At 33.5% G+C, this 27,695-nt stretch overlaps 1 protein-coding gene across 1 annotated transcript in view; it reads right to left on the bottom strand.

Annotated features, from left to right (window-relative positions):
• Positions 1–3,189: 3,189 nt before the first annotated feature.
• The window catches only part of LOC126494487 (dystrophin-like), a 449,593-nt gene continuing 425,087 nt past the window's right edge, over positions 3,190–27,695 (bottom strand). Inside the window, exons 37-38 of the mRNA XM_050131854.1 lie at positions 21,754–21,948; positions 3,190–3,366 (exon numbers count right to left, since the gene is read on the bottom strand). Of these exons, the coding sequence (XP_049987811.1) occupies positions 3,190–3,366; positions 21,754–21,948 (372 nt within the window). The remainder of the gene's footprint in view (positions 3,367–21,753; positions 21,949–27,695) is intronic.

The following is a 27,695-nucleotide window of genomic DNA, read 5'->3' on the forward strand; positions in this document are numbered from 1 at the left end:
ACTCACAAGAAATTCAAAATATCTCAGATTTGTATGAAATTTCAGCTACTTCCTTTAAGGACTAGCATTAGTGTTCCTACTTCAATACTATGTCTAGGGTCAAAGGTGAAATGAAAAGAACTGTTTTCCTCTGTTAAAAGTCCACATGCTGACCACATATTAGCAGATGTACGATTAAAGTGAAGAAGGAGCCTCGGAACCAAAAATGCTACATATGTCTTGGCACAACCATATCTGATAGGAACCGCAAAAGTTATAAGGCCAGCACAGCTGCTGGACAAAGATCCAGCAAAGCTAAGCTACATGATGGTCACCATCCTACATTTGCTTTTTGTTTCCACCTGTTGTATACTTGGGGGACTTTTGACATTTGTTCAATTTGGGGATATTGGATTGATGGAAAATTTTTTATGAATCATATATGTCTTTCCCAGGGATTACTGTTTCTAAGCTTTGCCAGGAATGTCCTAAACATATTCCTCCTCCTGCGTTTAGGGAGATGCCCTTATCTATTTGAAGGTCTTCCTCACACCTTGGAGATAGTGACACACATAATGATGCCAGAGATCTCTTTATAAGGCTATGAAATAGTTTTTGGAACATTTGCCTCTGTAAGTACTCCAGAACAAGATAATCAAAACAAAGTAAACTTAAAAGTTCAACAAGGTTCAGTGGACTAGAAGAGTTGGCTACAGATCAGATGGCAAGGCGCTTCCAACTAACTATACACTCAGGCTACTGTGTGGCATATAGAACAACAAAGTTCCATTAGATGACATTACCTCTGCCCTACACAGAGACTCATATTGATGAACAAAATATAGAGAAACAATGATATTTTTTTTAAAAAAATGTGAAGTTAGGACCTCCCTTTTATAGAAGAATTAGCATATGCAGAGCCACTATGGTGTCATATGAATAAGGAACAACAGAATGCCAGGATTAGACTTAAAAACAAATACATACACATATGCATGCTTGTGCATGTGCACACACACATATATAATGTAACCTTTGTACTGTTCCAGAATTTGAATAATATCTGAAGCAGCTTTGGCTAGTAGATATTTTTGTACACTCTGACCATTAAGTGTTAATACACTGCTTTGGACATGATAATTTGCCATGGCTGACTTGCAAATTTTGTTTTGGTCTAGCATCCTCTAAGCAACCAAAGCTACTAGCCTGAGAACAGGTTGACATGTGCCTCTAGATTCTTAAAATTTGGGTTATGGGCTTCATGAGTAAAAATGGTTATAATACATAACAGTTTATCAATTATGTTTAAACTTGAGGCAAAATGATTTTATAAGAACTCTGTTCTGTCATGGTTTTTCAATAATAAATAAGAGATATGAGGGGGTGAGAGAGAAAGTGAAACACATGTGATATGATCTATACTTTAGCACAACATGAATCCATTCCTGCTAATTGAATTCTGTACAAATAAAGAAACAATCTGACTCCTAGTCAGTCAGGCTGTAAGATTCTTCCCCAACATTGTGCCTGGCTCACTCCTTCCTCTCTGAACTTGCCCTCCTCCCCTTCCCCCCTCAAGGATGGCTCCCAACAGAAGCACAGTGATCACTGAATACTCAAGAAACTCCAACAGTTCTTAGCATATGTGCATAGCCCAGAATGGTACAAGAAAATAAGTGGAAACACACAAAAGACTGTGGAATGAACTCATTCCAAAAGGTGATGAATCTGATATCATTTGGAGAATCCTGCCGTAACCTACAATTATTCCACACAGAGTATGAAAATATACTACAGTAGCAATGCAAGACTGTCTTGTACAGTATTTATATCAGATTACTGGCTTTCTTTTCTTCATCAACAAGAAAATTAGATATTGTTACACTAAATATTTTACCATTTGTTGAGATAATTGCATTGCTTCAATGGAGGAGCGATATTCTCACATTTGCAAGGCTTAAATTAAATTTTTTATTACTACACAGTAAATTGCAAGAGAAGGTCACATTGAAGAATATAGTGCACATAAAGTAACAACAATATTTGAAAATACTTTACATATAAAATGATTTATGGATTTATTATAGTAAGTGATAAACTAATTTTTAAGCTTCAAGAAAGCATAGTCCACTGATAATCATGGATTTCAAGAGCTGTAAAGCATTTAAAGTGAATCTTGATGAATATGAATGGAAAGATAAAGGAGCAAACAAAACACTTTAGAAACTGCAAAGCAATTTCATATTGCTAAAGCGCAATGCAGGAGAGTTGTAGTACAGATGACATGTGACAAAAAGTGTAGTTAACCAGATCTAGGTAAATAGGGATCATGTGAAAACCTTTTATGCCAAATTAATGAGTCAGTATTTTATTCATAGGAAAATAATATTATAGAACTAAATGTATTATACTTTATAAGAATAACTCTAGATGAAAGATAACTGGGAATACAATAAAGACAATCATTGGTAAATACTAAAATTATTCTCTGGAATATCTGTTTCAGAGTATAAAGCAGTAAACTAAAACCTAAAGTATAAAAATGACTATAAATACACACATGAGAGATCTAATATAATTTTAATTCTTCTCAGGCAGATGATGAAGTATATATTTAAACTACAAAATTTGAAATTTTGTACGAGGTGAGAAAACTTGCATTCTAAATTTATTAAAGGAATAATTCACCTTCTTGTGATGTGAGGCTAATGCATATGGATGCCTTCAAAAGTTAACTCAAAAGATAAGTATTTTACTTACGGTAGATATAAAAATTGATTTTAAAACAAATAAGATTTTCATGTTGAAAAATAGAGAGGTATAGGGAAAAAAGACTATCAAATGTATAAATATCAGTTTTCAAATGGAAATAATAAATTAAAATGAAGGAATTTTTTGTTATAAAGTTCTAAGTACTATAACTCTTATAAATACATGGGAGGTATATAGAATCAAAGATATATGTTTTACATTTTATATAAGTTTAATTAAAGAACAAAACAGCCTTCACATTATGTGCACCTTTAGAGGATGAGGTAATATGCAAACAATGTTTCAACAACTCAGTCCACTAGTAATAATATGCTTGTGTTATACAGTAATATATTTTCCTTTCCTTTTCTGTCTTTTTTACCCATGAAAACTATTTGAATGAATTTTAAATTTTCCTGAAAATTGCTATATAACCTTTCAGGACAATTAAAATGCTACCTACCCTTGTCGTTCCTTGTACATTCTGTTAACTTTATCCCTCTGGAAATCCAGCTGCGCCACTGCATCCTGTATCTTCCCCCTTTCCACAGAGGTGGCATTTTGCAAGGCTCCTGTCTTCTTGGTGTGAATAGCGTCAATTCGACCTGAGATTTGTTGCAGATTGTCTTTTATGTTCTGCAAGAATGAAAATATATATCATCAAAAAACAAATCAGCTTTCTCTAGAAAGAAAAAAATGGAGAAATGGTCCTACAAGAAATAGCTTTGCAATTCTAAATCATTGACTTTATACATATTAGTCTTTATTTTAAAAAGTTGAATATATTTATATCAAATGAGTGAATTATAGTCTTCGATCCAGTATAATTTATTTCAGCCTACAGCTTAAAATTACCTTCATTTGGCTTAAGATATTTTGGATTTTCTGTGTTCATGTCTACAGATTTACTGTCTTCTCTGTATCCTTATCTTATGTCAGGACTAGAGTGGACTTTTTGCTGTTTTCACAGCTTTCCTTTGATGTGAAATTTACCTCTGTATGCTGTGATTACCATTATTGAATAGAAAAACTGCTTTGGATCTATAGCAGGGAAGTACTTAGGTAGCTGGGAAAAACAAAACTGTATGATGGGAGAAAGAAGGGCAGAGTCAGGAAGAAGCCATGGAGTCACTGGCAGAGTCAGGCATGCTGAAACTTCAACAGTAAGCCACTGCCATATGGTGATACACAGATTAATAGAAATGAGTTAAATTAATATGTAAGAGTTAGCTAATAAGAAGTTAGAGCTAATGGCCAGTGTTTTAAATAATATAGTTTCTGTGTGATTATTTTGGGGCTAAGCAGCTAGGAACTAACTAGCAGCCTCCCCCCAACATTCCTTTGTACCCAAATGACTTTCCATTAATGTACTTGTGACTTTCAATGTCATGTAAAAGATAGTGTTATTAAAACTTCCATTTTTATCCAAGGCATATTCTCTGAAATATGGACAGAAATTTACTTTACTGGCAGTATACTGCCTCAGTAACATCCCTTTTTGACAGGTTAACTCAGTTCGCAGGGTTTTGATACTGCCTTCCTGCCTCTGCAGGCTCCTTCATGCATATGGTTCACATAAAGTCATTCAAGTACAAACATGCACATCCACATATAAATCATTAACAAAATTAATTAATTTTAAAAATAGAACACTTAATCCTATTGTCCTGGCCAATCACATGACCAGGTGACTACTTTTCAGGAAGACAAATCCATTATAAGCTGTGCTAAAGAGATACGAGAAATAATTATGTTTTTAGTGAGATAATATAGTTTTCTGTCCTAGAATCCCTGCTCTTTAATACAGCCATTCTAGATCCACTATAAGGTTGTGTTGGGTATCTCTACGGTTCAGAGTCCTGATCCAGAAACACATAACTTTTCCTTTTGATTTCTTCTGTCTTTATCTTTTGGATGCTGACCAGAGCCCAGTATACTTACTCTAGTACTTTGATCATTCTTTCTCTTTAATGTTTTATGGAGGTTTGGAGAAGGAACAAAGTGTCATTTGGTCATGAGGAGCATGGAATGTGGAGTAGTCAGAGTTAAGTATCAGAAGTAGGAAAGGCATTATAATCCAAGTGTAGCACTTATAAAAAGAGGTGGCCTAAACAATCGCAAGTAAGTGATTTTATAATATAAAGAACCTGTGGGAAAATGGCCTAGGGTAGAGAGCTTAGAGACATCCACTGAACATAGCAGACATTGAGGACTGCTGAGAAGTCAAGAACAATGGCACTGGGTTTTGATCTTACTGCACGTACTGGCTTTGTGGGAGCCTAGGCTGTTTGGATGCTCACCTTACTAGACCTGGAAGGAGGTGGGAGGTCCTTGGACTCCCCACAGGGCAGGGAACCCGGTCTGCTCTTTGGGCTGATGAGAGAGGGGGAGTTGATTGAGGGAGGGGGAGGGATATGGGAGACGGTGGTGGGGAAGAGACAGAAATCTTTAATAAATAAATAAATAAATAACAAAATATAAAAAAAAAAAACTAAAAATGGGCTATGAATCTCTAACTGAAAAAATCTGCATTTAATTTAGTAGCTTAGTGTTAAGTGTAATTTTGTAAATTATGACTTATGAAAATAAAGCTGTAGATCCTTGTGAGAAGGTAGATTATGTCAGTTAAAAGTAAATGTTCTAAATGGACTTCTAAAATTAAAAAGAAAGCAAATTTTTATATACTTATATGTATACTCAAAGATATATAAAATATAGTATAGGTGATTTGGATTAGTTTCCTGTTAAGATTTTCATAGTAATTATAAGGTATTCTCTTTAGCTCCATGTGTATACCCTATGATGGGAAACATATTTATTTGTTCAACAGCTCAACTGAACTCTGAGGTAAAGGCATATATCTGACACATTGGGTACTGACATATGAGGGAAAGGAGGGCGTGATAACACAGAAATAGCCTGTGAATTTACTCATCTTTAAGAATTCACACTAAAACTCCCTTTCGCCAGTTTTACTTACAGAAATGGTAATCACAGAAATATGCTGTGTTTTAATTGCATAAGAGATGGTTACATGGCTAAAGGAAGACTTTTAAAGAACACAATAAAGGTTGCATAAGGATGGATCTCTTTAATAGTAAGGGTGTAGTAGAGAGATCAGTTTGCCTAAAGATGAACTCTTATTAGATCTAGTTAAAGGCACTGTCATTTTCTTTCAGTAAAAATTATTATCGTTTGCTTTATTTGTCCTGAGTATATATTTATTGATTAAAAGTTTATATTTTACAAATATAAAATTGACAATATAGCAAAAAGGTATAAACATGTTTTAAGAGGGTAGAATGGATTTCTTGTCTGCTATTAACCATAAAAATCACTGGACCCAATGCGCCTCTGGCAGTCTATCTTGACCTTTTGTCAGTTTCAATGGTGCTGTCACATTTAGTGTCTCTCAGTGTCACGTTTAGTGTATTCAGGCATGCTGCTGTTGCCTGATAAGGTCATGTGCCAGGAATTTCTACCAACAGGATCTTCACTGCTGCTTCTGCTAATTTGCCTGACCTAGACAACTTGAAATCAATAGTACTTATGACATGTAATTTTTAATTCTGGAAATCATTGATATTCTTTTTTCATTTGGCTACTAATCCATTGGTAAGAATCAAAAGTCTGGTAAATTTTCTACTATTTTTTTTAAAGAAAGCCAATTCTTTGAATTCACATTAGACAATTGATCATATTTGCCTATATTTTGGTAGCCCAAATGCTTAAAGGACATAGTTATATTCACCTATAAAGGCAAAATTTAAATAAGAAGAAAGGGATCTTACATACCTGCATATAAAAATTATCTGGTTCTGGTTTAATGAGATGTGTAAGTTTGTGTGTGTATAGTGGTGTAGGAGGTCCTTCTGTATTTGTGTTGCTTTCATTGGTTAAATAAAGAAACTGCCTTGGCCTTTTGATAGGGCAATACTTAAATAGGTGGGAAGACAGAACTGAATGCTGGGAGGAGGAAGGCAGACAGGGAGAGCCTCCATGGAGACAGTCACCAGGTCAGAGTCAATGAATCTTTCCTGGTAAGCCACAACCTTGTGGTGACCTACAGATTATTAGAAATGGGTTGAATCAAGATGTGAGAGTTAGCCAAGAATTAGCTAGATATAATAGGGCAGACAGTAATTTAATTAATATAATTTCTATGTGGTTATTTCTGGGGTGAATCTAGCCAGGTGGTAGGACACAGCCTGCTGCTCCTCATTACTACATATATATGTTCCTAATTACATGGGTGCATATGTATAAGCAAGCATCACCACAGATGAAACATTCATTTTATGGAGATTTGAGCTTGAGATTTTTCTTGAAATAATCTAACTTTCAGTTCTCTGGAAAATAATAGGATTGCTCAGAATCAAGTTGTGAACTGTTCTAGTATTCAAAGGCAGTAAAACATTCTAAAATGAGGAAAGCAGAAAATGGGGTGGGGAGGTCGCACTCCCTGGATAACGAGAAAACTGATCTTTCCTGCATTCCCAGAGAAGAATGTCAAAAGTGGCTAGAGTACAGGGAATCCTTCCAAAGTCTATAAACATAATATCATTCCCTAAGCGTGCCATACAGAAAAATAATATAAGCATCAAAGAGAAAATTAACATTCTCCAGTGTTTACACTAAAATATAAGATCTTTTATAGATTTTTATTCTTTTAGTTTATCTAGAAATAAGTGATTTTATAGTGCTTGACCTCCAGTAATAAAACCATAGTCCTTGCAGTTTCTATGGTCAAGGAAAAATCCCTAGAAAAATTTGGATTTTGCTTCCAGAATAGTTTCTTACCTTATATAAAATTATGATGTCAAAATGATGGAGTACTCAGGCTTTGTCAACTCCCTTTTTAATTTTGACATGTACTGAAAAATTGACTCCTTCATTTCCAGATTACAAATGTTATATGTTTTTTAAGTCACACTGCTTGTAAATGAAGAGTTAAAAAATATAATTGAAAAGGAAAATTTAACTTCTAGAGGGTACTTGATTCTGAATTTAATAACCTATGTTTAATTATTATTTTGAAATGTTAGACATTGTTTCAAATCTGTTTAACAGTATTAAGTTAACTAACACTTCAATCAATATATTATAAAGAAAGAAAAAGATAAAGTGAAATAAATTTCATTGAAGAAAGACAAAATCCTGGTACTAAAGAAAAAAAATTGTATGTATTGCCACTCTGTGGTAGTTCTAGTATCTGCCTGAAAATGATGTTTAACAGATTCTTCGATGGCATCATAATAATAAAGGCCTTAATGTTGAGGTTGGAATATTTTAAAAGATGACTTTCAGGAAAGTCTATTTCAAGAGATCTGTACCCAGATAATATAATGCTAAAGTACATTGCTTATTCAAGCTTAGGAAATATGCACCCTTACAGGCTAAAAGGAGAAACAAGCAGGAGATAACAGACAGTTTATCTAGGAAACTAAATAAGGGGTTTATTTTCCAGTTAACTATGTTAAAATGAAGGTCTTCACCAACTCCTCATTTAACTATTTTATGTTCCTACTGATAATAGGGAGATCGCTACAGTTCAATATTTCTACCATTTAATGCATAGTGACACTAAATTCTCTTGCTCTAAGAGTGCTTGTAGTGTCGCTTCTTCCAAGCTGGATGGCAAAGTTATTTATATGTGTTCCAGACGGTACTATAGCAACATAGCCAGCCAAAAGCAGGAGATAATAGTATCTGATGGATTGAACTTACTCTTAGCTGCTCCCTATTAAGAAAAAATAAATTTCACAGATTTTTAAATGTTTTTTTTCCCCTTTCCTAGAGTACAGTTTCCTCTGTGGAATATCATGAAACATCCTTCTATTTCTTACATTTCAAATAGTCTAATTTCTATTTCCCCTTTCTATTGTCACGAAAATAAATGGCCAACTCCCTGATCCAACATGAACTGTAATTCAGCAAACACTGAAGTTTCAGCACTCAATTAATAAAAGTCTATTGCCTATAATCCAAGGACATCTGCATACCCTTTTTCTGCCACTAAATGGACTCTAAAAACACATTTATGAGGTATTTCTTTTCATAGAAAGATTTTAAAAGAGTCAATTAAATAATAGACATATTTAAAAAAGTGACTATAAAATATGCTTTAAGCATATTCTGATATAAATGGGGCTAGGGAAGTAGCTCAGTGGTGGAACGCTTTCCTACAATGTCCAAAGTGCTGAGTTTAAACCCCAGCTCTAAAATCAGTATACTGAACTTCATGTTTCTAAAAAACTGAAATTACTTGCATGTTCCATAGTTTTCAATTCTCTGAAGCATATGGAACTGACTTTTTTTCATGACCTTAAAGAAAAAAAATATTTATTTTTATTTCTTGTGTATGGGTGTTTTGTCTGCATACATATTTGTGAAAATTACATGTGCAGTACCTGTAAACACCAGAAAAGGCTGGTAGATCCTCTTGACTGAAGTACCAGCCAAGTTTTAACCACACTGTCTTCCGAAGAATAGTCAGTGCTCTTAATTGCAAAGCCATATCTCAAGTCCCTTCATGGATTTTTTTTTAAACACCTATTCAAAAATATGTGGTCCTTTTTGCTGTTTTGTTCCCAGCCCTTTTTTCCCCACACTCACCTATGAGGAGATGTGAGTCAATTATATTATTTAACTATCACTTTACCATATGAATATTGAGGTAGTAAAATAAGAAAAGGAATGGGAAAGAGACTAAACCAGTAAAATATATGTATGACTAGTAGGAACTAAGAGAAGAGGGGTCCTTCAGATAGAACAAGTAACTCATTAATGTTTAACTCTGCTTTAGGATGTCTGATTGAACTTGGGAGAGAATTCAGTCTAAGAATGGATAGAAATTCAACAATAGTATACTGTTATCTTACAGAATTCCTACCTCAACCAATTAGGGCATTTAACTAGCTAACAAGAAACATATTCATGGGAAAAGGAACTCAAAATATTTTGAAGAAAAGTAATTGTACAGAGGTACACTCATTAAATCAATTTGGAGAAACAGAAGAAACCTTTTCATTCCTTATTTTTCATGTCGCCAATCAATTCTAACACTTTAAAATCCAAAAAAAAAAATAATTTAGATCCTGGGTAATTTTAGATCAATCTTTTAAAAATAAAAATCTGAACTGTAGTTTTTATCCTTATGTATTTCCATAAAAACATTTCAGTTTTTGAAAGATATTTTTATTCTTTTGAATTCAGTACTTTCAAAAATTTTGCTAGTATTTTTAACAAGAAGAACATTTTTTGTATAAAAATTTTTCTAATATAGCAATTGAGAATATACTTTAATGAAGGCTTATCTGTGGTTGTAAGGATAAGTATCTACACTATACTTAGAAATTACATTGTCTCCTGAAGTTGAGAGTGTGTGGAGGGGGTCACAGGAGTTGTAAAAGGGGAAGACAGAGATGTAAACATGATGCAAATACCGTATTCATGAATGAAATTCTCTAAACATTAAATTATATAATAGAGAATGGAGATTTTTGTGTAAAAAATGACAAGAATAATTGATCTTGCAACAATAATATTTACTGACTGACTATATTATCTGAGCAAATTACCTAACTCATAGAAACCTTGGTTTCTCCATATGAATATGAGTACAAGAGTAGTGCCTTCCCCATGAGGTTAGTGTGATGAACAAATGAACCATTAGATGTAATTGTTTAGAGTATCATTCTTTCTAAAGCTATTTTAAGCTGTTATTATCTTTTAAATGTCAATGATCTCCAAAGCTTAATGCAAGTATTCTTCCTTTATGGAATTCGTCTTAGATTCTATTCTTACATTGCTTTCTTTGGTGCATAAATTAAGGTAACATTTAAAGCTTATAATGAATATTTGGAATTAGATTATCTCCTTGCCCTTTATTACTTTCTAACTTGTTTGACGAACACTGACATGTATAATTATCCATGTCACAATTTACTTAAACACAAAGGTCATATGGTGTTTTTCTCTTAGCTTCTATAGTGGTAAGCACAGTGACTATGCCAACTAATACTAATGATAAATAATATATAATTGTTTTATATTATATATAATAATATAGAAATTTATAAATAATGAATTATATATTTATTATAACAATGAATTGTTATATATTTATAATATATACACATTAAAAATATGCATTAAATATAAATTCATATTTTTGTAGACAAAAAAAGAAAGTTGAACTTGCTCATGAAAATCCAGTTAGGATGGAATTATTTCTTAAAAGTATTTTTCAGTTATTGAAAATAATCATTCTGATCATCGTGAATAATGTGAGCTGGTCAAATATCTCTCTGCTTCTTCACTTTTGCTTTTCTTGGTTATTTAACTTTGAAGAAAATGGATGACAAGAAAGCACACCTGCATGTTCTGCCAAATTTTCCCGAAGGTGTCTCTACATGCCTTCACACATCCAAGAAAAAGCAAAGCCTTTCATTCTGAACTCAATTTGTTCACGTCTCCCAGATACCATAGAATGTCAGGAGCAAAAATGATACTACAAAAACAGGAACCTGATTACTCAAAGTGTTCTGCAAGCTAAATGCTTCTCGTTTAAACAAGTGAAAATCAATTCTACCGTCTGTGATAGGCACATTTGGGATTAAACTGTCCATACTGTCTAAGTACCTTTATAGAAAATTCTGAAGGACACATGTGACAAAGGAGACTTGTGAGGGAGCAAATATTTTTCTTTTACTTGAAACATGGACCTATGGAAAACTATGTTTCAAAAAAACGAAGCAGAATATGCTTTAAAAATCTTGAATAACTGAGCAAAAGTGGGACAGGTAAATTTATGGAGAAAAATTCTTAAGTAATAAAAAAAAGTCCAAGGAAAACAAACAAACAAAACGTCTCTTTGTGATGGGAACACAAAATAATAGGGGGATATTTTACTATCCTTTGTTCATTTTATATGCTTTATTACATTTTAATAAGCAGTCATTGTGGATTTATTATTATTAAAATTGAAAATCTATTATAAATGAACATAAGTCAAACATATTTACCATATGAAGTAAAATGTTATCAAATCTACACAAAATATGAGATAGTATATTAGAAAATCATGTTTTCAAAGATAGTAAGTATATTTGGTAGAGTTATATGTGTGGTAAAACATTATGATAAAATTATAATATCTCATATTCTAAGAAATGAGTTTGTTGGAACTCATAGCCAGGGTCACTTAAGATTTAAGACCGCTATCCTCCTGTGTACTTAGACTGTTTGTTTGACCTGCCTATAAAAGAACATAACAATCAACTTTATTTTCCTAGGATTTCCCATGTAATCATCTTTTACAATGTAAGCTAATGAATAGCTGTAACCTTAAATTATGTAATTTTCCATATCCATGACCCAGAACACTTGAGTGTATCATTTGCAGCAAAAACAGATGTTGACAGCAACCATCTAAAATCTAACATAAAGGCAGAAAGCATCCATTTATAGATATTGTTTGATAAACAATGGGGTTTGTAGTAGTATTTATAGTCTGGGCTAGGTGGAGCCAGTGACTTAATCCTTGTAAAAATATATTGGAGATTTTTGTAAAGTAGCCCTCATTCCTTCTTCGAGTGATGCTTTTTGTGTTGTTCAATAAAGAAAGGACAAAGCCCATTGATAGGCATAGATCTATACAAACAGATCCATACACAGTCATACAACCGGCATAGATAAAGATAGAGAGACAGATTCACAAGACACTTCAGACAGACATAGATTCCAACTCTTGCATTAGACAGAAGACACAGGGTGAGTAAAGTAGAGAATTTCAATTTGGATTCATTCTTCTTAAATGACTTCAAAGTGAAGTGCTTTTATTTCTTTTCTTGATGACACACTGATGTATATTGGTAACTTGCAGTCAATCACTAATGTGTTTAGTCCACACATATATTTATTGTCTAAATAATCCATGATATCAACATTTGAGAGGTGTATTTAAGTGTTTTCTGCAACAAATACAATACAAATAAAACCTATCTTTCATACAATTGTTCTAAATCTATATGCAAAAATTCAAAGAAAACCGATTTTAAAACCCCAAAGGGGGAAAAATGAAATAATGAAGGCAAGTATGTATTCATGCTTACAAAGAAGTAGGTCGTTCATTTGCAATGTGTTGTCAGTGCTGAAAATCATATCTGGTTGTTGTGAACTCTTTATTGCTACCTTGATAAATGAAACCCTATAGCTAACACAGCTTTACATACTTAGTACTCTCAAAAATCATTTGCACTTTTATATTTATAAAGCCTGCATTTCAGTTTCATTTTGGGTGTAGGTTAAAGTACGTGGTTTAAAGTATCAAAGGTGCTTTGATACATTGTGTGACTTGGCTAACATAGAACTTTTACTTCTAAGAGACAATATCATTGAAACCCATTTGTAGCTGTGAGTAACTGAAGGGCAGTAGGTCTACTTTAAAAAAAGAGCAGGGTGGTGGTGGCTCATGTCTTCAATACCACCAATCCGAAAGTAAAAGCCAGACTGGACTACAGTTCCAATACACCATGGGCTTAAAAGGGAAAAAAATGAAATACCAAAGACTCAGGTTGTAGATGTTACCTTTAGTGGCACATGAATACAACACGCTATGTAAGTCAATATTTTAAAATAATGTAATTAAATTAATTATTAAATTAAATTAATAATTAAAAATAACTTTAAAAAATATTTTACTACTTGACTTAATTATTGTGTGTGTGTGTCTGCATATGTGAAGATTACAGAACAATTTTCAGGAGGTTTTCTTCTGCCACACAGTGTTCAGATATCAAACTCACATTGCCAGGCTTGGCAGCCAGAAATTTCACCCACTGAGCCCAAATGTCAATATTCATTATGTTCCAAAAAAGCTACACAGAATCCCATAAATGACATATGAATTGAATAAAAATGATCAGCAAAAAAGCAATTAAGGGGTTAATTAATTCGGGTTCTTAGAGAAGCTAAATAAGAAGGAGAACCCAAAGAAAATCATATAGGCTTCCTCCTGAATATTAACCTTCATCAGGCGATGAAAGGAGACAGAGACAGAGACCCACAATGGAGCACCGGACAGAAATCTCAAGGTCCAAATCAGGAGCAGAAGGAGAGAGAGCACAAGCAAGGAACTCAGGACCGCGAGGGGTGCACCCATACACTGAGACAAGGGGGATGTTCTATTGGGAACTCACCAAGGCCAGCTGGCCTGGGTCTGAAAAAGCCTGGATTAAAACCGGTCTCGCTGAACATAGTGGACAATGAGGACTACTGAGACCTCAAGAAAAATGGCAATGGGTTTTTGATCCTACTGTACCTATTGGTTTCGTGGGAGCCAAGGCAGTTTCGTGGATGCTCACCTTACTAGACCTGGATGGAGGTGGGTGGTCCTTGGACTTCCCACAGGGCAGGGAACCCTGATTGCTCTTTGGGCTGATGAGGGAGGGGGACTTAAAGGGGAGGCGGCGGTGGGGAAGAGACAGAAAGCTTTAATAAATAAATAAATAAATAAATAAATAAATAAATAAATAAATAAGCAAGCAAGGAAAAAAAAGAAAATTTAAAAATTATTTTTATGGGTTCTTTGAAAAGTTGACCTATTATATTTTTCTATGGTTAATGGTACATATGCAAGAACTTGAACTACTTCCTTAGAAAATCTATAAAATCTATAATTGGCCAAAATATTTTGTCTGCACATAGAAACAAATATTGACTCATTTCTGAATTGTGTATTGGAATACAAAACATGACATCTTAATTGGTTATAGAACAGCCTGAATATTTCTTGAACAGGAGAAAATTCTCCCCACAAATTAATTTAACATACATACTGGCTTTATCATCTGTAATTATACTACAGATTATCTATTTTTTAGAATGTATATATAGAAAATATTCAAAATATTCTTGTTAAGGGAATAAAATGATTAAGAGTAGGTACTAAGGTCCATTTAAATTGAGAAAATAAAATATGAATAAAAACCTGTATCAAGGAACACAGACATGTGAGATGTTCATTATTTTAATAGACTAGATATATTTCTAATTCTCTACCTATATCTGCAATTCCTACTTCTATATCTATAAATTCAATAATTTATATATGATTCAAATTCAATAGACAAAGGAGAGGGTTTTATAATGAAATAAAAATATATAAATGTATATTAAAAATTAAATCTCAAATTATCAAAGCAGACAAATAGAGAGTTCATGTATACCATAGGATAAATATTTGGAAAACATTTTTTATTCAGAGACATGGCTTTTTCTTTGTTTGGAGATATTTGTTATCTATCTATTTTGTTTTTTTTTTTTGATTCAGGGTTTCTATGTTTTGCTTTGGCTGTCCTGGAACTTACTCTATAGATCCGGTTTTCCTTGAACTAATAGAGATTTGTGTCCTCTGCCTCCCAAGTGCTAGAAATAAAGGCATGTGTCACGAGCAACAGGCTCAGAGACATAATTAAATGATTATAATATTCATACTATTTTCATTAGCATGAAATAATTTGTTTTCAAATATCATATACATTTCTGTGTACCAAATTGTTACATTAGAAGATGTAAGTAGATTTTTAAGAACTTTTGTAATAAAAAGTTTCCAGTTTCATAGCTTATATGATCCATTGTTATCTTGGGCCAATTGCAGTAACATTTTATTGCAATGTTATCAAATTGATGGAAACCCCACCCTTTACCTAACATGCCCTTTTATTAAAGCTTTCTTGTATACAACCATTCTTTTATTTTTGCTTGGGTATTTTGTTTGACTGTACACATATTATACCTCTGAATATTATTTAATCCCCTAGCACTAAAATAGAAAAACAATCACTTTGCTCAGGGCATTTGTCTTGAGGATTGCCATTATTAAATATGTGCCCAAGTGGCTTGAAATAGATTTCAAAGAGTGAGATATCAACATGTGTGCTCATACATCTATTGGCAGTAATTCTGCCCCTGACTTGAGACAGCAGTGAAATTAACAAGACAAAAATAACAAAGAAATCTTCAAGCCACCAGTCAACCATAATCAACTGAATAGGAAACATATCTTACCTGAGTCCCCAATCTAAGAAGTGGTCTTAAGAATGTAAATATAGAGACAAATCTGCTGTCTCTGCTTTGAAAACATTCCCAGACATTTTCACAATCTAACATTCTTTCACTACCAACCTATTCCAAATCGTTATAATCTATTTCCTGGAGGCCTTGACCTCATTTTTCATTTGTACAGCTCTCATCTCAATTGAAAATCCAGGAGGATTCTTTTAAAACACAAATCAGAACATAGTTCCCATTTACTCAAAAATTTACAAAGGTTCACAGATTACACAAAAAGAATGGCATTCTTTACAACTGCCAGCTAGGACCTTTATAACCTTGATCTCTGAATTCTTTTGTGCTTTCAACCCCCCAGTCATCCTATTTTACCCTACTACACTGGCTTTCTTGCAGATTGTTGATGAAGGCAGGCTCACTGTCACAGTTTGAATTATTTACATTTTCCTTTGCGCAGATTGTAAGGCAGCGTCCCTTACTTTTACACAGTCTGTGCTTACATATCCTCCCAACTATTCCTTTTTACAATTGCAATCTGAATTCTGCTATTGCGTTGGCTCTTCTCTATTTAATGGTACTGTGTCTACTTACGTAACTTTGCATTTTTACCTTCATTATATTTAACAGAACTTCTTACAAGAAACTTCATGAAAGAAGTAACGACACAGTGTCTAAAGCAATTGGGGGGGGGGGCGTTAAATCAATTTCTTGAGTATGATTTGGTGTACCTCAGGTGAAGCTCCTGTCCAGGACATATAAAGCATGAAGCTGATCCATTGCACTGAAAATAAAAGCTATGCTTCACCAACATCAGTTATGTTCACTTTTAATACTTGTATTTTGTTTCTTCAGATTCTTCATGTGTAAAAGAAGTATAATAATTTTATCTGTCTCATAGAGTTATGAACAGGATTGAATAAGCAGATCTAGGTAAGGGCTGGGAGAACTTGTAGATATTGTGGCTACAGAAGCAAATGCATTGCAAAATATTAGCTGCTTTCTTATGATTATCTAGTTATTTGCATACTCTGTTGATGGAAACTTGGCTCAGAGATACATGGCGTCTAACTATTCACGTTCCCTTCACCCTTTATAAAGAAATCCTCAAGGTAATGACAGGTAAGAACCTTTTCCCTCCAAGCAAACTAAGATAGAGTGTGCATGATAAAATGCATGTACCAATGGCAGGTAAGTCTGCAAGGTGGAAGAAGACAATCTAAAGCAGGCAGTTATGTGTCCTGTAGCAGAAGCACAGGCAGGCAGGAAGGAAGGAAGGAAGGAAGGAAGGAAGGAAGGAAGGAAGGAAGGATGGATGGAATATGTGGGAGCCCACATATGTAGATTTTTTTCTACCTTGACTAAAGGTCAGAGAGTTCAGGCCTATTCTTGGTTTTTCAAGGTTATGGACAGGAGATTTGAACCAAGGTGTGGCTGCTAACAATGTTTTGGCCTAGGTTGTGGTTACTTGGTTCTCTGGGTATTTGAGAAGGTGATCATTTGGTTCCTTGAATTTTGGGAAAAATGGTTTTTTTTTGTTTCCCCCTCCTCTTTGGATTGGGTGTATAATGCTTATGAAAAATAAAAGAGGGTAGATTCAATATTCACTGGGTGTGGGCCCTCCCAACTCTATCCTGTATCTATTCTATTTCTTTTCTATCCAGTGTATTGCTTTTGAGTCTGAGTTTTTTCTGCCTAACATTTTGAATCCCCACACCCTACCCTGGAACATACAAACCCATCAAGGCTGGACCCTGACCAGGAAGTCAGGATAGGAACTCAAACATGTCCCAAAACATGACAGAAACCTGGAGGCAGGTGGTAATATAGAGGGCTTAGAAAGGTGTAACTCACCAGATTGCCAACACCCAATATCAAATTAAATGCGGAGAAACTCAAAGCAATCCCACTAAAATCAGAAACAAGATAAGGTTGTCCATTCTTTTCTAATCTACTCAATACAGTACTTGAGGTTTTAGCTAGAGCAATAAGACAAGTAAAAGAAATCAAGGGGTATAACTCAGAAAGGAAGAAGTTTTAAAGTATCTCTACTTCCAGATATGATAGTATACATAAGCAACCCCAAAATTCTACTAGGGAACTCCTACAGCTGATAAATAACTTTATCAAAGTATTTGGATACAATATGAACTCAAAACAATCAGGAGCCGTCCTATATACCAAAGATAAACAGATTGAGAAAGAAATCAGGGAAACAAACTCTTCATAATCCCCACAGATAATGTAATATACCTTGGTAAAACTCTAACCAATTAAGTAAAATCTTCAAGTCAAGAAGAAAGAAATTTGAGAAAATATCATAGGATAGAAATATTTCACATGCTCATTAATAGATAAGATTAGCATAATAAAACTGTAGATCTAGCAAAAGCAATCTACACATTCAATGAAATCCCACTAAAATCCAACACAATTCTTTATAGACCTTGAAATAACAATACTCAACTTTATATGAAAAAAAAACTGAATAGCTAAAACAATCCTGTGCAATAAAAGAATTTTTGAAGGTATCAAGATTACTCATTTTAGGCTCTACTACTAAGCTATTATAATAAAATTCACAGTGTATTGGCATAAAAACAGACAGATAGATCAATAGAATTGAATGGAAGACTGAGACATAAATCTACACACTTGTGGACACCTGATTTTACAAAGAAGGCAAGATTATAGGAAGGAAAGAAAAAGGCATCTTCAATGAATGGTGCTGGTCTGACTGGATTCCCGCATATAGAAGAATACAAATAGATCCATACCTATCATCCTCCACAAAACTCAAGACCAATCAGATCAAACCTCAACATAAATCCAGACACTGAACCTGATAGAAGAGAAAGTGAAAAATGGCCTTGAACCCATTGGAACAGGAGACAACTTTCTTAAGAGAATATAGTACAGGCATTATGACAGATAATTAATAAATGGGAACTCATGAAACTGAAAAGCTTCTGTAAAGCAAAGGACACTTTTAATAGGTCAAAATGGCATCCTACAAAATGAGAAAATATGTTCATCAAATCCACATCTGACAGAGAGCTAATTTCTAAAATATATAAAAACCTCAAGACAGTAGACATTAAAAACAAATGTACAACATCCTTAGTCATCAAGGAAATGCAAATTAAATTGACTTTTATTCCCTTTTACACCTGTCAGAATGGCTAAGATCTAAAACACAAGTGACAGCTTTCCTGATAATGATATAAAATAAGGGATGCACTCATTCATTGCCATTGAAAGCACAAACTTGCACAGCCAATTTGAAAATCAATATGACAGTTTCTTGGAAAATTGGGATTCAACCTATCTAAAGGTTCATCTACCCCACTCTTCAACATATATCCAAAAGATGCTCCAACATACCACAAGGTCACTTGCTCAATTATGTTTATTAAAGCATTATTCATAATAGCCAGAACCTGGAAACAACCAAGATAGCCCTCAAATAAAGAATGGATAAAAAAAATCTGGTACATTTACAAATTACTATTGCTCAGTAAAGAGTGTTACTGAGCTGATAAAACAATGACCTCATGAAATTTCAGACAAATGGATGGAAATTGAAAACAATCATCCTGAGTGAAGAAAGCCAGATCCAGAAAGACAAACATGGTATGTACTCACTTAAATGTGAATATTATTTCTAAAATAAAGAATAGCCATGTTGCAACCCACAAACCTAGAAAGGCTATGTAAAAAAGATCTCAATGGGGGACACTTGGATCTCCCTTGGAAGGAGAAATAGTACAGATTTCCTGGTGAGGCAGTTACCTAGTGTAAAGGAAACTCTCAGGTAAATAAAAGAATTTCCTTACCTAAAATTCCTAGTAATAGAGGATACATAGCCTGAACTGCCCATCTCCTGTGACCAATAACCAGTACAGCCTGAGACCCATACCACAAAAGTGAGTCCACCCCTAATCCTGCCCAGCGTTCCAGGACACAGAATTTGATAACCCAGAGTCCTAGGATATAACCAAATATGACTGACAAAAAGAAAGAAAAAGTCACTGTAAAGATGTTTAATGATATTCTCCTACACTCATAGACTGGTGTTTAGCCCAATTGTCTTCAGAGAGACTTCACTCATCAACTGATGGAAACAAAAGCAAGACCCACAGCTCAACATTGGGCTGAGTTCTAGGAATCTTATGGAAGAAGGGCAGAAAGGAATGTAGAAACAAGAGGGGTCAATGACACCACAAAAAATCCCCACACAATCAACTAAGCAGACTTCACAGTGACTGAATGGACATCCAGGGAGCCTGCAGGGTTCTGCCCTAGGCAGTATGTATATATGTTACAGTTGTGTAGCCTAATCTTATTCTGGAATTCCTAACAGTGGGAACAGGAGCTGTCTCTATTTTGCAGGTTCTTGGGTCACTACCCTTCATAGTGGGTCATCTTGCCCAGCATTAATACAAGGGGAGGTGCTTACTCTTACTGCCACATGATTTGCCATGTTTTGTTGATATCCATGGAAGGTCTGCCCTTTTCAAAAGGGAGGGAGAATGGATAGATGGGGGGAGGGTGCAAAGGAGAGGTGGGGGAGGGGCTGGCAGGAGAGGGAAAACTGCAGTCTAGAATGCTAAAAATTAAATAATGATGCAAAAAAGAGGTACTGAATCAAAGATATTCAGCATGCAATTTACTAAGTTCAGGATGACTATTCTTCTGACCACTTACGTCTATTAAGATGAAAATTAAAGAACATTAGATTATTTATTAATGATTTGCATGTTGAATGACAATAATGAGCTTACAAACTGGACTGTCAGAAGAGATTAGTTAATGTGAATAACGACAGAAATGCAGGGAACTCTCCTATATTCAACGTTGGAGCTGCTTCTCTTCACTGCGCACATAAAGCTTTTGATTTTTACTGCAAAGATCGTAAGATAACAGCACCATAGTCAAGCAGATGGACTGGATCCAGATATCCAGGAAGCTCTCACTTTAGTGTGTCATTTTATAGCTTATTTGATTTAATGTATGACATTAAATTCAAGTCACTCAAGATATTGAAATGCTGATTTCCAAAACAAACAGTACTTTCTATTTGTTTACTTGTGCAGACCAAGTATACTGTGGAATTAGCTTCCAAGAAATTATTTAGCAAATAAAATACTTTAGTTAATATATGATGCTGATATCAATCTCATCTGTTTACAACATTCTGCTGCTTGCTCTGGCAAATGTCAAGCTGTGGCTATACAATAATATTTCATTTTGAATGTAAAGTTTAAGATTGTGAAACTATCTTAAGACACACATTTTATAAACATTTTCCTAGATAATGCATTTGTGTATCTATGTACTGTCTACTGAAATTCATAGCTTATTACCTCACCATGATTTATCACAGTTGATAACTCAGTAACAGACTGCTGTTTGGAAGAGGCTCAGTTTGATAAGAAGTCTTTGGCTGGTGGTTTTAAAGAAAATATTTAAGGAACATTTACCCCTCCCACCCCCCGCTCCATCTACCTCACATGTTGTGTTAATGGTATATGTCACCATGCCTGCCTTATTTAGTCAGATCTTATTCAATTACAGTCTATATATCATATGTTTGAAATGACTTTGAAATGGAATATGTACATTATATGAAGAAAGAGTAATTAAGGCCATGTGAAATAGATACAATTTAAAGTGCATTTAGTTTCCCATTGGGAGAAGATAAAGTAAAGTAATATACTATTTATGAAGAAGCTCTAACAAATCTACCTTCTTGATTCAACTCAAAGTGAATCTGTTCTTTCTGTCTAGTACAGTATTTTGGAAAGCCACGTCCCAACACTAATTATTAGAGAGCATTTCTAATTCATATCTTACCTTTAAATCTTGTATTTTTTAAAAAGAATTACAAGAATAAGTTTTTTCACTGTGCAATAACCATCTAGTAAATTTCAAAGAAAACTGTGCTGTTACCTTAAGAGACTCCTCTTGCTTGAAGAGATCTTCAAAATCCTTAGCACAGAGTTCAGGAGCATTTAGAAGTTGTTCGACTTCTGATAGAGCTTGTGAGATATGACTGATCTCAGTCAAATAAGTAGAAGGCACATAAGAAACATCCAGCGGCATATCTTCTGTAGTCACTACCATCGTCCCTTCACGGAGCGTATGCTGGTACAGATATACAAAAGAACAGTTTTTAGCTCTTTAAGAATAAAAAAAAGGAATTTGCTGACTTTATATCAATTCCAGTATACAGTTGGGAGAGAGCTGGAAATGGGTTAAAAATAAACACATCACGACGTCTAATAAAACAGTAAAAAGCATTCTATACATATATTTTCATCTTCTAAAATATTTTTGATGAGTTCCACACATGTTAGAATTCCAAGTAAACAAAGAAAGGCCAAAGTCATAGGGTTGGGAGGAAGTTAGTTAGACTCTAAAAAAGGCAAAATATCAGAAAAGAAAGTTTAATATTTAATTTTAACTTTTGCTCATTCATGAGAAAGAAATACTACTTCTTTTCTCCTAGTGTTGATCGAGGTATAAGACTCACAAAATGGTTTGACAGAGACTGTATGTATCTTTTGCCCAAGATGCAGACATTGGCTCTAGGCTTCAATGTTAGCTGGATATTAAAGTAATCAGCTAATTAAACTGCCAAATAAGTTTGGTTGATTTTAGGATTCCAAATTTTCCAGAAATTCCCCCAAATCTTAGAATGTCTGTCTTGCTTCTACATTTTCTGAACTGGTTTCCAAACGTCACAGATGGTAAAAGCTTCAGGCCTTTTCTTGGAGTTTGCCAGTAGTACTTATTTCCTTATTCTTCATAAAAGCAATAACTAAATGCAACTTGACATGCAAATTCAGGAAGATGGATGACCTCTGCTCTTTTCTGTCTACAGTATAGGCAACAACACTCTGGTAATTGAAATTATTCTTTCAGTTACTTTGTGCTCAATTGATCAACTGCCACATGCCTGTTGATGGGGTCAGCTGAGGGCTTCAGTGGCAGGGTCTCTAAGGAGGTTCAGACAATACCATGCTAATAAAAGGGCTTTATTGCTGCGTCTCTTTGACAGAGCCATGCACATTTTTCAATAACATGATTAAATGGAATTTGGGATCCCATACCAAACTCAACTCCCTTACTATAAAAACTAAAAGCTGATTAGTTTGCCTTCTTTTAGTTTCTCAGACTTGGGAATTTCAAAATCACTTTTTGTATGACAGACTAGTAAAATTTATTCTAATTTATTTGTCTCCTCTAATTAAGTTGTAGAAAACTCAGAATTGCAGACGAAGTCCATTTAAAATGACATGCAAATTATGGAATTGGTTATATTTAAGTCAAATTCTTGACACATTATTTTATCATCAATGAAATGATAACATACATTTCTAACATGCAATTAAAATGATGAGAGAAAGTTGAGCTTGAGTTTGATTAAGACAATTTAGTATTTAACCATAAATTTTAAAATCTAAATTTTATTTCTGCAATTCAAATCAAACATTTCAGTAATTTAAATATATATACTCTTACATATATAAATAATTGAGTAGGGTATTTAAATGTGAAATTTGTAGTGACAAATTGGGTTCAAAACTACGTAGGAGAATTTACATAAAAGGTTGAACAAATTTATTACATGCATGCATACCACTAGACAGGTGACTATGTTGTTCTTAATATTTTGAAGGTAGAGTTTGTCTTCCTTGTTTACACTGACTGCTTTAACATCCATGAGAAAACTTTTCATCATATAAGTAAATGAACTTTCTTACATTTTATATAATGGTACAATTGTTTGTATTTTAATACCCGTTCTTAAATAATATTTTTGTTATTCGTGTTGAATATAGGGGAAAGAGCAATTTTTTTGTGTTTTAGTAATTATTCACCTTCTTTTTCCATGATGATTAATTTAAAATGAGAACTTCAAAATATGTAAAGAACAACATAACCTCATGTAAAAATTTAAAATACTGCTAATTAAAAAATGTTTTGATGTACGTTTCGTCGCATTTTTTCTTAAAAGCATTTTTCTGACATTCTTTGTGTGTGTGCCTTGATTGACATTTAGTTCCCTCATGTGCATTACAGACAGTTTAGATGTGAGCAGCTACTGAAATTCTTATGTAGAAATTGTAAGTGAAATGTATCGAGTGTATTAACTAAAACATAAACTACAGTGAATAAGGAGGCACTAGGTAATCTTACATTTTGAGACTCCCGTATATTTAACAAAGGGTTAATTTTATAATTTACTATTTTAATTTTTGGTGCTTGTAGCTCATTATATTTTGATTTTCATGAAGATGCGTTAAATTAAATGGAGTTGGCATTAATAATTAGTTCTAAATGCAGAGCCCAGAAGTTCAGAATTCTCAAAAATAAGAGTTGCCGTGAATGATGATTTGCTCTTTAACGATGGTTCAAAGACATCAAGCAGCTGACAATCCTTGGCTTTATTTTTAAATTTCCATTGCATTTAATTTATTTATATGTATGTATGAAGATGTGTGTATATTTGCCGTAGTGGATATATGGAAGTCAGAAGACCAGTTGCTGGAGTTATAACACTCCTTTCTTCCAGCATGTAGGTTGCAGGGCTAGAACTCAGATCCTGAGCCTGGTAGCAAGTGCTTCCTTTCCCTTTTAGGGCATATCACAGACCCTGGGTTTTCACTTCTGCCTTTCTCTACCTGTTTGCATATGTTAGCCAAACATTTATTGCAAAACTCTTCACCTGTACTTAAATGAAAGACTTAGCAAAATGTTTTGTGACAGTCAAATTCTATTTTTTTAAATTGTTAAAACATTACATCTAGTTCAGGAAAATGTTTCCTTTATTTTACTCGTATGAAGTAATTGTTCAAAGAAATATTATTGAATTAATTATAAGAAGGAGAAGGTCTGTTAATATCTATATTATGGTTATTACCAAGACTAACAGTCGAAACTCTTTCAACAATTCATGCATACTCACAAAAACAGAATAATTAAGCCACTAGCTTTCACCACATGCTCAGACATGGAAGTAAAAGATGGTCATGAACATTTCTAAGCATTAAAATTTTACATACAACTGATAAAATCATTTGAGAAAAATGAATGATAAAATTTTAAAAGCATCTGAATATGAAAGAATATAATCATGAATATCCTAAACAACCAATGTGGAAGAAATATTTTTCTTATTTTTAATTTTTATTCATGACAAAAATATGATATTCTGGCTATACCCAAAAAAAGTATTTCTCATTATAGTGTATATTGGTACAGCTAGACGTTTAAAAGAAAAATTTAAAAGTTTTTTTTAATTTGAATGTACTTAATTATGTCTAATTTATAGAACACTTTTCTCCACTATTAGTTTAACACATAGTATCCAGCCAAAATATAGTGCCAAATTTTAATAGCACTGATCAGTTGAACAGTAGGAAACACAGAGATTTTTTTTGAGCTTTTAGGACAAATCATAATAATGCCAATAACTCTTCAATATCACTAGGAAATGGTTGACTCATTTTTGAAAAAAATCTGTTGAATAAACTTTGAATATATAAATGTGTTGTAATACTCAACATTTTTTCAACATGTGATAATTTGAATATATAAAGATAACCACAATTTTCTTTTGTTCTCATTTTCTATTTGTTCTTTAAATATATATTATTTTTGACAGAGATATGCAGGTATTACATGTATAAAATGTATCCACAGAATATCTTTCAGCTTGGTTTCATAAAAAGTTCAGACAGTCATTATAAAAGTCAGTGTAATTAGAAGTATCGTGTTCATTTTCTCTTCTTTATGCAAAATTCAAGCACTCATAGTCACATTAAGCCTTTTGATTTGAATTTCATTAACTATGCTTTAAGTAATTATATCCTTCTGAATTCTGATGTGTGCAAATCCTGTGTAACCTTTTGAAAATTGACTTGTTTATGTTAATGTTTCTTACTACCTTATATTATTACAGACTTGCATATCAAAATAGGAAGCATGCAATTGCCACAAGAATCCATATTTCTTTCCTTTGTCTATTACTGTTACTAAATATATACATAAACAAAAGAACATACTTTCCTCATTTTTCTCTCAACAACAAAAATAATATGTGAACGCAACCTCAAAACTTCTATTTGTATTTAGAAATAGATTGTCTAAGCAGTGTTTACAAGAGATTATTTTAAGAAAAATACCAAGATTTGCAGTCTTTAGGTCAAAACTAGTTGATTATTTGAGTCATTTAAGTACGTACATACATCATTTATGATTTACTAAACTTGGTGTCTCTGAAAATTTAGTTATCACTATCTTACACTATATCTTACACTCCTTTAAATTTGTTTCTTGGAAGGCCATCTAACTATGATATTAACAGCTTTGTTTAAAAAATTATGCATTATATTTATTCATTAAACAAAATGATTTCTGATATGATTTAAAGGACCTCACACTTCTTTAAATGCCACAGACTATTAAGTCATTTATGCCACAGTTGGGTCAAAGAGACTCAAGAAGAAAAATGGCATACCATATGCCATACTATGATGACTTTCTCTCTCTCTCTCTCTCTCTCTCTCTCTCTCTCTCTCTCTTTCTCTGTGTGTACATATACATACATTATATATCATGATATATAATGTGTGTATAAGAGAAAAGCTGTCAAAATATCCCATAACTAACAAAAATTATTACCCTAGAAAAGAAACAGTGATGGTATCAGTTTTGCTATTTAATTAGTATTGATATAAAAATAAAAGGGAAGATATATCAAACCTTCAAATACAGAGCAAATACTCATGCTTAAAATAAGCAATGACATTACATCATGTGAGTACTCACATGAAATCTTTCTATTTTTAACTGATTATCTATTTTCAGGATGTCATTATTAAATATTGTATATTATTTAAAAGTACTAGTAAAATGTTTCATAAGTGCAAAGTATGATTACAGGTTTTCTATTCACATTGATGAGTCACAAATGAAAAGGAATTGAGAAAGATAAGTTTCTTAAGCTCCTGATTTTAAAGGTCTTCAAAGCCTGGCAAGTTTCCTTCTTTACATCATTAAAATAATATCAAAGACACATTATTTATTTCCCCTAGATCAATTATATATAAAAATATTAAAATTACAAAATTTTACCTACTCGTTTAAACAAATAAAATCCCCTTGCATGCAGAAAACATTGTACAAATCATCCTTTATTAATGCATTTTATATTTTCTAAAAGGAGAATGAATTTCTTGAGGACACTATGTAAGTGAAAGAGGACTACAAGTTAAGTTGAATTTGTATGGTTTCGGGTAAACTTTATGTCTCAGAGCACAGGTGGTGTAGGTTCTATACAGGCATAGTACAGATATAGCATCCTTTGGGAAAAGTCTTGTTGCATCTCCTGAATAGCTTGTCTCATGGAGATCCTTTCTACACTATACAACCTACCTAATTCCTCAGGGTCAAGCTCAATTACACCTAATCCATCTGTAAACCAAATCTTGCAAATGAGTTAGTGGTTTAAAGTGATTATCCTTCAAAGGACAACATTTGCATTTTAATAAGGAATTTCAATGACTGAACAAAATACTAAGTTGGTAGAATTTTAAGCACTAATTATGGTTTGGGAGAGAAATAATAAAAAAAAAAAAACCTTAGAAAAATACCAGTGGTATAAACATAGTAGAGCATATACGTTTGTTGTGTGATAAGGCCTCTCTTGGGTATATTCCCAAGAGTGGTATTGCTGGGTCCATGGGTAGGTTGATCCCAAATTTCCTGAGAAACCTCCACACTGCTTTCCAGAGTGGTTGCACAAGTTTGCATTCCCACCAGCAATGGATGAGTGTACCCCTTTCTCCACAACCTCTCCAGCAAAGGCTATCATTGGTGTTTTT

Source organism: Alexandromys fortis, unplaced genomic scaffold (assembly GCF_014885135.2).
Source record: "Alexandromys fortis isolate MF-2015 unplaced genomic scaffold, M_Fortis_MF-2015_v1.1 scaffold_384, whole genome shotgun sequence".
In the NCBI taxonomy this organism is placed as follows: domain Eukaryota; kingdom Metazoa; phylum Chordata; class Mammalia; order Rodentia; family Cricetidae; genus Alexandromys; species Alexandromys fortis.